At 30.2% G+C, this 12,533-nt stretch overlaps 1 protein-coding gene across 1 annotated transcript; it reads right to left on the minus strand.

The window, feature by feature from the left end:
* Positions 1 to 3,716: 3,716 nt before the first annotated feature.
* LOC109798417 (linoleate 13S-lipoxygenase 2-1, chloroplastic) lies at positions 3,717 to 12,234 on the minus strand. Its single transcript, XM_020358681.3, has 8 exons — positions 11,778 to 12,234; positions 9,118 to 9,386; positions 8,801 to 9,038; positions 5,807 to 6,127; positions 5,642 to 5,727; positions 5,442 to 5,552; positions 5,066 to 5,367; positions 3,717 to 4,934 (listed from the first exon to the last, which is right to left on the minus strand). Exons 1-8 carry the CDS (start codon positions 12,136 to 12,138, stop codon positions 3,908 to 3,910), a joined length of 2,715 nt encoding a protein of 904 aa, XP_020214270.1. The 5' UTR covers positions 12,139 to 12,234; the 3' UTR covers positions 3,717 to 3,907.
* Between the last annotated feature and the right edge of the window lie 299 nt (positions 12,235 to 12,533).

Below are 12,533 nucleotides of genomic sequence, written 5' to 3' on the forward strand. Positions count from 1 at the left end.
TATATAAGTAAGTATTTTTTTTTCTCATCGGTAAAGTCACGTTTTAAAAATGTAAATTAATTTTTAATTATTAATTTTTTATCATTGTGTAAATTATATTTATGGATAAAAATAATAATTGTCGTGTTAAAAAAAATATCAAAATAAGTATCAATATAGTGTTAATTACTTTTTTATCTGTCCCTATTAAAATTAATTAAAAAGTGATTGTTGAGAATTAATTATAAGACTAATTTTATAAAAAAAATTACATTTATTGAATTTTCTTAATTTATATAAAACAACTTAATTAGGATGACGCTTATAAAGAGTAATGTTATTTAATTTAGGATACTAATAATTTAAATTAAATTAATTATATTATTATAAGTATATAATTTAATTGAGTAATATAATTATTATAAAAGTTAAAAATATATTTAAATTTATAAAAAATTATATTTTTAGTCCATGTACCGAAATATTGCTATTGAATTAAATATAAATTTTCATATACATTTTTTTTAATCTTTTCAATTCTTCTTGTCATTATAAATAAATATGCAGGCTTGTCTTGTTTGTGAAATGACTATTTTTTAAAATTTTAAAAATATTAAAAAAAATGTATTGAAAACATGACTAACGTGATGGGAAAGGAGTTTTAAAGGGCATGAAGGAAGCTGAGATGACAAGTTCGTACTTTGTACCTCTCTGGCCAACCATTTATTTGGAAGATACGAAAAAAACAATAGGGATAGGGACTAGGAAGAGATAAATTACATAGGTGTAAATTCAATTTGGTGCCACAAAAAAGTATATATAATAAATTGATATAGGTGATGTCGTTACTGTTCAAAATTTTATATTACATTATTACTATTCTTCATTTATTAAAAAAAAAAAATTTCTTTACCACAGGAAGTTCACAATGTCCGTGTCTATTAATTATTTTAAATATTAAAATAGACAATAGTATTGTCTTTTTTTTTTTTTTGAAATTGACAATGGTTATCTACTTTATTTATTATATTATTTTTAAAAATATTGAGGTCAGATTTCTTTAATTTAGAAAGAGAAAAATTTTGAACTAGTTTAATTATTTTTTGTTCTTACCGGGAATCCAAGGTGGGAATGATCTACTGGTAAGATCGGTGAGCCTCCTTCACGGGTACGTTGATGCTCCAAGATGGGAGTGATATCTGCAAAAGAGACTCCGATGCCAAAGTTAGTTTTTGTGGGAGTATGAATCTCGTATAAGTAATGCACGTACCTTTGTGTGGATTAGGGTTTTGTTGGGCCTTGGACCCGACATCAGTTTATGACCTAATTGGATAGCAAGTCGATGTCGCCTAGCGCATGTCCGAGGTCACTCCGCGCTGTGATGCCGAGGTCGAGCTCGACATAGCGGTACGAATAGTACAATTTTGTTCAAATTATCAAATTATTCAAATAGGTGAAGTCCCCTAATTTTTACATCGCACACACGTGGTACCATGTTGAGGATGAGGATGGAAAGAAAAAATACTAACAAAAGAAAACAAAGAAAACAAAAAATAAGATGGTTTTTACTTAATAACTGAAGAAAAGTATGAATTTTCTTTTATTTAATTTAATAATAATGAGAAGAAGAAAAAATAATTATCAAATGATATATTCTTAAGAAAAAGAAATAAAATATAAAAACATGTTCTAAAAAATTAAAGTTGTTAAAATGGTCATGTTGGTAAGTGATCTTGTAAGAGAAAACATGTTTTCTCTCTTATTTTAATATTCACTATAACAAAATGTATTTTTAATAATATTAGAAAATATTTTTAAATGATGAGTAAATGTTATTGTACTATCCAATTCAAATAAATCGAGCCGAGCTGGCCATGAATTTGATCCTATGGAATTAAGCTTGCCATGTTGGATCCAGGATATCTCTTAGGCATCAATCAATCAAGGAATAATCCCCATACCATACTTCTGAGAATCATGAAATATATTAAAGAGCAACGCATCAAAGGTAATATCCCCTCCATTAAACACCACGCTCAATCACCGGACATATTCACAAATACCGTCCAATATTATCCTCTAACATCGTACAAAACTAAAAACCACTTATATATAGAAATACAAAGTATCTCTAACCTAGTCCCTCTCTTAACCTCGCACACACACAAATCTGAGTTCTCCCATCTCAATAATCTTACACTCAAAATTTCTTAACTCTTATGCCTTAATAAATAAATACGGACTTTTAAGTTAATACGCAATTTTTGAACAAATAAGTTTTTGTGCATTAACAAATAAATACGAACTTCCAAGTTTTTATGTAATTTTTGAACAAACAAACTCTCATGCCTTAACAAATAAATACGAATTTTCAAGTTTGTATTATGATTCCAAGCAAATGAGTTCTTGTACCTTAACAAATCAACACAAACTTTTGAGATTCAAAACTTTTGAGCTCTCGCACCTCTACATTCGCAAACCTCTAAGTTCACCTATGACTCTATGGAGACTTTGAGCTTCTAGGCTCACCCACCTTTACTAAACTATCGTGTTCCTTACACATTCACAATCATAACTACATACTTTATGCCACTACAAGCCTTCAACATGTCAAAACTATATCATAAACAATAAATCAATATATGCGAGTACATGTTTGACAAAGTATGATTAAAAATATCGCTCAAACAACAACAAAAAAAATTTGTTCACATATAAAATACATGCAAATTCTCAAATGAAAATTTTGTTAACCATATGATCATCTAATCTTTTTCCAACGGCTTCAAAATTAACAACTTCCATACGTTGGCTTTAGCCAAGAGCCCAAGACATCAACACTCAGAACTTTATCAGCAACAACAACTGCAACTACAAACTTTTCAAGAAGCGCTCACTCTACAGCCATAATCACCACACCCACTCAGATTATATATCAAAATTTATTTTTCTTAAATTTTACTCTATAATTATATATGTGTCATTTTTTTACTCGATATGAGAATTCAATATTGAAAAATAATTAGAAATAAGATAAATATATTTTTTACTAGATGTTAGACTTAATTTTGAAAGGCAATTATAAAAAATAATATTGAGATAAAAATGTTATTCTACCTATAACAACATTTTTTAAAAAGAATGCTACAATAGCCTATATTAGCTTAATTTATAATAACATTTTAATAAATATAAGTAGATAAATATTATCAAAAATATTAAATATGATTATGATTATCTATACTTATTATAAAATGGATAAATTTTGGTAATCACTCTTTTAGTTTTCATTTTTATATTAGATACTATTATCTCTATGTTTAACAATCACCTTTTTTCCAAATTCATTCAAAAATAAATACATTAAGACACAAAATGTCTCTTCATCTACTGGTATAAATTAAAATAATTTAATCTGAAATTTATTTTTTATAATTCCTCACTTCATTATTTTATCTTAATATTTAGGCTTTTCAACCAGCACAGTACAAATATAATTATTTAAATCAGGTTTTGTAATTAATATAAAAGATAAGGTTTCATTTATGATAAATCAGTAATAGCGTATTCAATATAATTTAAGAAAAACATTTTCATAATGCATTCACTAGTAATATATAGATCTGAATTAGTCTTTTTATTTTTTCAATCAAATTTTCTTCCTGCAGATTAACTCAAAAATTAAACTCTTGTTGATATACTTGAATAACGGACCTTGTTGGTATACTTCGTAGAGGTTGAGAAAAATAATAGACGTGAATAGAATATGTATAACTAAAAAAGTGTCTAATAATTATGAGTATTGCAGAAACAAATTAAGGAAGCAAAGTAGAGATGAATAATGGCAGATTCATGGTATCCATCACGATGAAGAGGACACAAACATAGACATAGACATAGACATAGAAAAGGTACGTAGGTTGAAGGTTCAAATAGATATACTATAAGGAACTCCCTTAGCCGTAACACCAGGCTCCGAAGTGGGCTTAAGAAGCTCATAGGGCACAATCCCTGCACCGTTCCGGTTCCTCCTAGACTTGTCAGCATTCCTCTCATCAATCAACCCTTCAAGCTCAATCAACTTGCCTCTAAACTTCTCAAACGCCGCCTTCACAAGAGCGTCCTCCTCCCACGCCGGCTCCACCGTCTCCCCGAGATACTCCTCGTCCGGCGAGTGGTTCGACAGAATGTCCAGCACCGTCATCACCGTCGTGGCCTGAATCTGCGACGGAAAACACTTGAGCATAGTCACCTCCGGCTTCTGAAGAAACAGCTCCCACTCAGGATCCGAAGGATCCTCCACCGGCATCTTGTTCCTCGCAACGCTAGGCCTGTTCGGGAAGTACCCGGCGAAGGAGAACTGTCCGAAGTTCACCGCCGCGTGGTGGCCGGAGGCAGTCCACGCAATGGTGGTAAGGATTTCGATTAGGTCTTGTCTTGTTTTGAGCTGCGGCCACCAGGGTTCGTCTTTCTTGTCGGCGTGGCCAACGTTGACGATCTCTTGCCACCAGGCTTGGAGCTCTGTGTCGGATTGGATTGCTCCGTTGTCGGGGTAATAGCGGTAGATGTAATCGGTGAACCATCCTTTGAGGGCGTCCCAGAGGAGGAGGCCGTCGTTGGCGTAAGGGTAGTCTTCGACGGTTAGTTTGAGGCCGTGAGGGGCATTTTGGTCTTTGACCGCCATGCCTCGGTGGATGAGATCTGCGGGGAGGGATTGGAGGTTGAATTGCCACTGTTTGTCGTAGGCGATTGAACTGAGCAGGATGGAGAACTTCCCCGGAGTGAAACTGCTCTCTATTATTCCGTTCGCGTTTACCAGCGCCTCACGCGCCAGCGCGTTGATCTCCATCGTGTAACGGAAGTGCGGGTGCAGTAGTCTGTAGATCGGGTGCATCGCGCTCAGTTGGCGGTTTGTCGCCAGAATGTAAGGCTCCGTCGCACAGTGTGTTCTCAGCCTGCAAAAGGAACTGAATTTATCAGCGGTGGCGCTTTGAGTTCAATTTTCACTAATGAGAATGTGTCAGTGTAACTTATATACTATATCTTGGACTTATTTACAGCTGATGTGGAAGTTGGAGTTATATACCAGTGGCTGACGAGTTGGTGGTAACCGGCGTCGTGGGCGAGGACGTGGAGTTTGGCGAGCCTCCAAAGCCAGACGCCGGTCGAGTGCCAGCAAGGTGTGAAGACTTCCTTCCACTGTGGCTTTCCGTCCATGGGTGGACGAGTAAGCTCAATAGCCAGTGGTCTTAACGTGCCTTCGTGGGTTAGGAAGAAGAGTGTTCTTGATCCGTATAGTGTTGTGCCTTCAAGTTGTCGAACATCCTTCACTAATGGCAACAGCAAATCGTGGTAGTCCAGCATGAAGAGTTTCTTCTGTTTAATGGCCTGCACAATTTCAGACGTCAAGTTTTAAGCAAGTGATGTGTCACGTACGTACATGTTTTATTCACTTTGATTACCTCTTCAACCGTAAGGAATCCTTTAATTTCCTGCTCAATTATTTGGGTAGTGATGGCTGATTCCGCAGGGCCATAAATCTCGGGGTCTAGTTTGCTTTTCAATGGCCATTCCTACATCAGAGCGATTAGAAGAAATGAAAAAAAGGAGAAGGTGGGCTACAAATTAAAAGATCGAAAAGAATTATATATAGTTTAATTACCGTGACCAATTGGATGCAACAAGGGTTTAGACCCGCAAGAGTTTGTCTTCCAAATTCCTCGTCTCTTAACCAAAAGAACCTGTCCTCTGCATTGGAAACGAAGGTATAGCAGTGATAGTGATTAATTAGTAAATATAGAAGATGATGAATTAATATATATCTTACTGTCCATGGTTGCGGGAGGGTTAAAACGGAGAATTTCCTCTTCAGTATCCCTGACAAACTTGACGAGCCTAGGCAAGAGATTATTGAGAATGCCTTTGCCTTTGAGAGGAGGCAAGCTAAGGCCCTCATCGAAAAGATCATCGATGGCGGAGAAGACAGGGAAGCCAAGATTTTTGTCAACAATCCCTGTCCTGATGGTGGGTATGAGTGCATGCAACGCAGAGTATAGGGTCTTTGTTTGAAAAGTAAGTTGCTTTACTTCAGAGAAGCATTCGTCTCTAGGCACATACACGGAGCTACTTCTTTTCTCCGACAACGGGTCTGTTCAAACAATCATAATTAACTCATCACCCACTCATCGGATACAAATAACTAAATAAAATACCCACTTATAAAAGACAACTATATTCTAATAATTAAGATATCTTTTAGATAATGATAAAAATAAAAATAGATTCCAACCACAATATTCTTGTTTCTTATTTGAAGGAAAGATTGTTGAAATATAAATAAGTCTTAAGCTCAAAGTGAACAATATCTCATCATTATAAAGTTATGTATAAAATAACTCTTATAAAATATCAATATTTTCTTATATAAATATCATAAAATAATTCTATTATATATAAAATTCATCTCTTTTTATATTTCATTATTCAAATAATTGAGAGATCTTTAAGTGATGATTAAAAGTAAAAACAGATTCTAACGACAATATCGATCCTTGTTTGAGAGGAGGATTATTAAGATTCAAACAAATCTTAAGTCCAAAATAGACAATATTTCATCATTATAAAATTACGTGTAAAATAACTCTTATAAAATATCTCTTTATACAAATTTCATAATATAACCCCGTCACGATTTATATATAAAATTCATCTCACCCTATACTCCACTGCTCACCATGCCTCCAGTTGCATTCGTTTTTATATGATTTGAATTGCTATATAGCATGAGATCATAACAATGATACAAGTTCAGGTGACTTGTGGTATTGGAGTTCTTTTGAGACTACTTCGATAATCATTTTACAGATAATAAAAATTGTTTGAACGATATATAACTTAAATTGCAATTTACTTTTATTAAATTTTTGTATTTATATTGAATATATTTATATAGTTATTTCATTTTTATATATATAATATAGAATATATCTTCAAATATTAGTAGACTTATGATTTTAAGTGATTAATTATTATCCACTACTAAGATATATATATATATATATATATATATATAAAGATAATAAATAAATAAAATAATAAAAACAAAAATAAATTTATTTTTATGTTTAGATTTTATTTTATTTTTCCTCTATTTCTGTATTTATTAAATAAATTTTATTTTATTTTATTTATTTTTGGTTTTACATTTCTTCACACTTTAATATCTTTTTATCTACTTTTGTTTTTATTTATTCCATCTTTATCAAACACAATACTATTAAAATTGGTGCCGGACATTTTTTTAACTTATTATTCATTTTAATAATTGGGATTCGTGAGGTTGAAAATTCAACTACACAGTACAGTTATCTTAAAATATTTTTTTCTTAATTTTTACTTTATTTTATTTTATACAGTACTCTTCTTTTGTTTTCTTTTGCACTATTTCGTGCTTTCTCTATACAGATCAGAAGGAAAATGATACATCCATGCTATATTTTCGACCCACCCAACGTATCCGTTAAGAAAAATGCTGTCGAAAGTCGAAATTTCGTCCGAATCATTAAAATATTATTATTATTTAATAAATTTATTATAAAATAATAATATTTTAATGATTCAGACGAAATTTTGACTTTCGTTTCGGGTAACGTAGCAATGCTCATCCGTTAATGATTTAAATCTAATAAAAATTTTACTGTATTTCGGTTGCAATTCTTGGAAAAGATGGCATCACTGAGTGACACTCAGATCAGAATTCGTGTACGGGTGCTGCAGTTAATATTTAACACATGCTTAATTAATTAACACGTGCTTGGTATTATTTTATCTTCTATATTGATTACATTTCAAATTTAATACATATACAGGTTTTTCATTTTTTTTATTAATTTTTAATTACATCTTTTAATTAAAAAATACAATTAGGACCTTGATGTTTTATAAATTTTTATAACTATAGCGGTTTGAAACGTCATAAACTTTTTTATAATTTAGAGATTTAATTAAAAATTCTGATTATTTCATAAACTTATTTTTAATTGAGAAATATAAAACCATATCATGGTCCATTCTTGTAGATTTTGTACAGTTGAAAAAACAAATGCATGAATGCATGCAGTGATGTAGGTATACAGACGGGACTAGTCATGTCATGAAGCAGCTGGGGCTGCGATTGTGTTATCTTTTTGTCAGCACAACTAAAATAATGTAGTTGAATATTTTTTGAGAAAAAAAAAAACAAAAAAGTACAGCAAATTATTTAGAAATGGATATGAATATATTTTTAATCATTTAAATTTAAAATATTTTTTAATTTAAAATTAATCTTTTTAAATTCTAGAATTTTAAAAAAACATTTTAAATCTTATATTTAAATTTTATTAAAAAATTTACTAACATTATTACATAAATTCTACCAATTAATATTTTTATCAATAAAAATATCACATTAAACTTGACCGGAGGATCCACTTGATTTACAAAATAAAAAGGTACCCAAACAAGTTAAATCATGTAACTAAGTTTGGTGCGAAACATAATTGAAAAAATATAAGTAATTCATATTCGTGGCCTCTTTTTATTTTATTTTGTTTTATTTTTTAGGGGATTTCATAATTTGTCTCCTCTCCATCTTAGGTGAATGAAGACATGAGTTATGTAGCATGATGATTGATGAGTTCCTTTTGTGACATTAATGTAGGTGACGCAGTTGTGGACCAGGTAAAGATTAATGACATTGACATGTACCATAAAGTATGAATTCGTGGTTAAAGTATGATGATAGACATAGTGATAGTAGAGGTTAAAGTATGAGATGTACCTTTGTGGGAGCGATCCCTTCCCGTTCTGCAACGCCTTGGATAAGGATGTTGGGAGCCACCGAGAACGGGTCTTTTGAGTTCCTCGCTGCTATCTGGATCTCCAAGATCGTTGTACACATCGTAATCGTATATTCGCTCATGAACCTTCCGTTCACCTTGCCCGTTCCCCCTTAAATGTTCCAGTTCCTCTTCTCTTAGCCTCTTCACTCCTTCTGGTGTTTCTGATGGCAAATATGACTGTTTCATCAACACGTACAATAATTAATCATCAATCCTATTATCAAACTTAATTAAAAACCCTAAAAACTATTCCTACCTTGTTGGAGAAAAACACCCTCTTAACAGGGTTATCAAACTTGGAGTGAACCCACGAGTCGCATGAAAAAGTAACTGGACCCAAGAGGAAGCCATCCAGAACAATGTCCTTGATGAACATTTCCTTGTGATGCTCATTCTCCACCAGAATAGCCCCTATCTCTCCAAAACTTTGCGGCACTTCAAATTCCGCCACGTACTTAACCTCTTGTGTCGATTGATGCGTCTTTTGGGCATAATCTTTTATACTTTGCTTCTCTAGTTTCGTCTCTTTTTATCAAAAATATATATATATATATATATATATATGATAGTGAGACCAGATAAATTCAACATCAATCAAATCGTATTTCTCAATCTTCATAGTGCAAACACGCTAATCAGATAGTAACAGACAATCTATATTGCTAACTCCGTATCTAGCAGCTTTTTGCCATGTTCGTTTTTAAGATAACTTCTACACGGAAACTCTCAATTCAAAAAATTATCAAACGAAATATAATCTTTTAAATATTTTGCCTAAACTCACTTCTATTCTCAAACAAAAGGTTTGGGTAGGGATGTCAAAAAGGTTTCAGGAGAGACGTCGATGAGTGAGATATCAACCACACACTCCCTCTAATTCACAATTCTATAGGGTAAATATCTATTCCATATTTATTGAATATATATCTACATATTTTTTTTTAATATTTACCAATATTTATAAATATTCATAAATATTTATTAAAAAATAGTTTACAAAATATTTTAATTATATATTTTAGTTATTTATAACAAGTTTTTTTTTTATAAAAAATTATGAAAAATTTTACATAATAAAAATTTAAAAAATATAACTAAAATTTAAATAAAATCTATATTAAAAAAATTTGAAGATTATAAAATTAAAATTTAATTATTCTTCATAATTATACTAATAATAATAATAAATTGATTTAAAGATTAAATTTTAAACATTGAATCATATAAGTTTAAAATTTAAATAATTATTATTAAAATAAAATATTTTAATTAAACATAAATCAAAATAAAAATAATAAAATATAATATTTAATTATTATAAATTTAATCAAAATTTAAATAAAATCAAATTCATACAAATTTACATAAAATTAAATTCATATTTAAATAAATTGAATATTAATGAATAGGATATCCACATATATGAATATTATAATACTTGTACCTTCCTTATCAACATGTAGATATAAAAAAATATATTTATGTATCCATTATTACTTATTTGCAATATTTATTTTCTATTAGTTACAAATTTTATCCACCAACAACCCTAAATATAAATTATTTCATTCTAGCGAAATCTACTAGATTGACTCAAAAGAAGCAAGTCCTCTCACGCCTTCTTTTCTACACCTAAAATAAAATAGCTTTTATATATTTTTAGAGTTAATCACCTATACATTATCAGTGTAAAATTTTTTTACACTAACAACTAATTATATCTTTTAATTGTGTCATGTTATTATAAACACATTTACTTTTAACAGTGACATGATACAATTAAAAGATATAATTGGTTGTCGGTATAAAAAATTTTTACACTGACAATATATAAGTGATTAACTTTATTTTTACTATTTCATTAAAAAAATATTTTTTTTTTATAATTATTTACTTGTGAAAAACTGAAAAAATAGAAAACACATTAAAGTAAACAGGTCCTAAGGAGAACATCTATCTTTTTTACTTTATTGTTTACTGATAATTACAAAATAATGTTATATTATTTTCACCTTAGTTCAGTTTTTTGAAATTAGAATAAAAATAACATTTTATTATTTCAATAATTTCCTATACCAGCATTTAAATTTTACATTTTTTGCAAAAATTAATAGAAAAAAAAAAGTTCTCAAATTGAAATGGTCCTCCTTAATAAAAAAAAATGTGGTCCTCTTTATCACTTGACCAATACGAATAGACTAAGTTTTAGCTAATAAATTCGAAATAACGTGTAAAAAAATCAATGTCAATTTCAAAATTTTATTGACCTTTTTTCTTTTTTCTTTTTTTTTGATAAAGAAGAAATATGACGAAGAAACACTACAACAAAATTGTCATATAGTGACACACACTCTATAGTGACACTATAGATGTGACTAAAAGTTATTTTTACCAACACAATAACTACAATATATGTTGGTATATTATTAAAAAATGTGGGTATAGGTTATAGTGACACACAAAATATGTTGTTAAATCTCATTCAAAATTAACACTAAAATTGTGTGTAACTATATGTCAAATAGACATATACCTACATATATTATATCTATAGTGATATTTTTTGTATGTCACTAAATGTAATATTTCTTGTAGTAAAATAAATAAATAAATAAATAAATAAATAAGAGTAAATATAGTGTATTATAATATGTCTATAAGAAATAAATAATCACAATTTTGATGTTAATTGATTCATTATGATTTTATATTTAAAAAGGCTTCACAACATATTAAAGAAAGAAAAAAGGGTATTTGTTTATAAGAAATTATAGATCTTGTAATATGAGATTTTTAGGTAGAAGAAATAGGTTGGTTGAAAATAATCCTTGAAGATGAATGAACATGTTTATGAAATATTTATATTTTCAGTTGTTTAGCTTGAATAAAAAGAAAGTGATAATATTGAGTTCTTACTTTCGTCAAGCTCGGCACTAAGAAGCTCCACGAGAAGTGATTGACCGAGCAAATCCTTGATATCATCCAACCCTCGGCCTAAACCAGAACTCAGTTCTGAGAAAAACCCACCAACCGTTGGCTGAACAGTTATGGTGGCTTTAACCTTCACTGCTTTGCTTTCAACTTCCGTACTCACAGCCACAGCTTTGATGTTGCTCCTGTACCCATCATGATGAGTAGTAACCCTTTTTTGCTTCCTTTGCTTTGGGAACCATGATGGCCTTGACCAAACCTGTAAACAAGGGTTAGTAATGCAAGGCTTCTGAAGGATGAGATAAGATCCACTTGAATTTGATACATTAATTTGTTGCATAAGCATTTTCTCTGCCTCTCTATCTATTCTACGCCTCCTTTTTCTTCTTTGCTTTGTATGAGTTGAGTTACTTATATAAATACATCAAGGGCAAAGCTACAAAAGGAAAATCATTAATTTAGGGAAATAACATAGAGTATGTATCAATTATTACGAAGTGGTTTTACTTTATTAGTGTTATCTAGCTGGAGTATATATTTAGTTGTATTATATGTTGTAAAGAGCATTTCTGTACTCAAAAATAGTTTATTTTAGTAAAAAAAATATATGCAGTCTATTAAAAAAATCTAAATTTGAGGTTAGAAAGAGAGGAAAAAAATAGAATAATAATATTTAGACGGTCAAATATTTCAAAACACCTTGATATACGCCTCTGTTCATCACGTCATATATCTATTAAT

Source organism: Cajanus cajan, chromosome 8 (genome assembly GCF_000230855.2).
Source record: "Cajanus cajan strain Asha chromosome 8, NIPB_CcT2T_4, whole genome shotgun sequence".
Lineage (NCBI taxonomy): Eukaryota > Viridiplantae > Streptophyta > Magnoliopsida > Fabales > Fabaceae > Cajanus > Cajanus cajan.

What these genes read in the sequence shown, in the direction of transcription:
- LOC109798417 (XM_020358681.3), bottom strand. Translation starts at nt 12,138, where the DNA reads ATGCTTATGCAACAAATTAATGTATCAAATTCAAGTGGATCTTATCTC. An exon ending in CCCTCCCGCAACCATGGACA is followed by an intron (nt 5,728 to 5,806) that starts GTAAGATATATA and finishes TTTCCAATGCAG; the next exon opens with AGGACAGGTTCTTTTGGTTA. An exon ending in GTTGCATCCAATTGGTCACG is followed by an intron (nt 5,553 to 5,641) that starts GTAATTAAACTA and finishes GCTCTGATGTAG; the next exon opens with GAATGGCCATTGAAAAGCAA.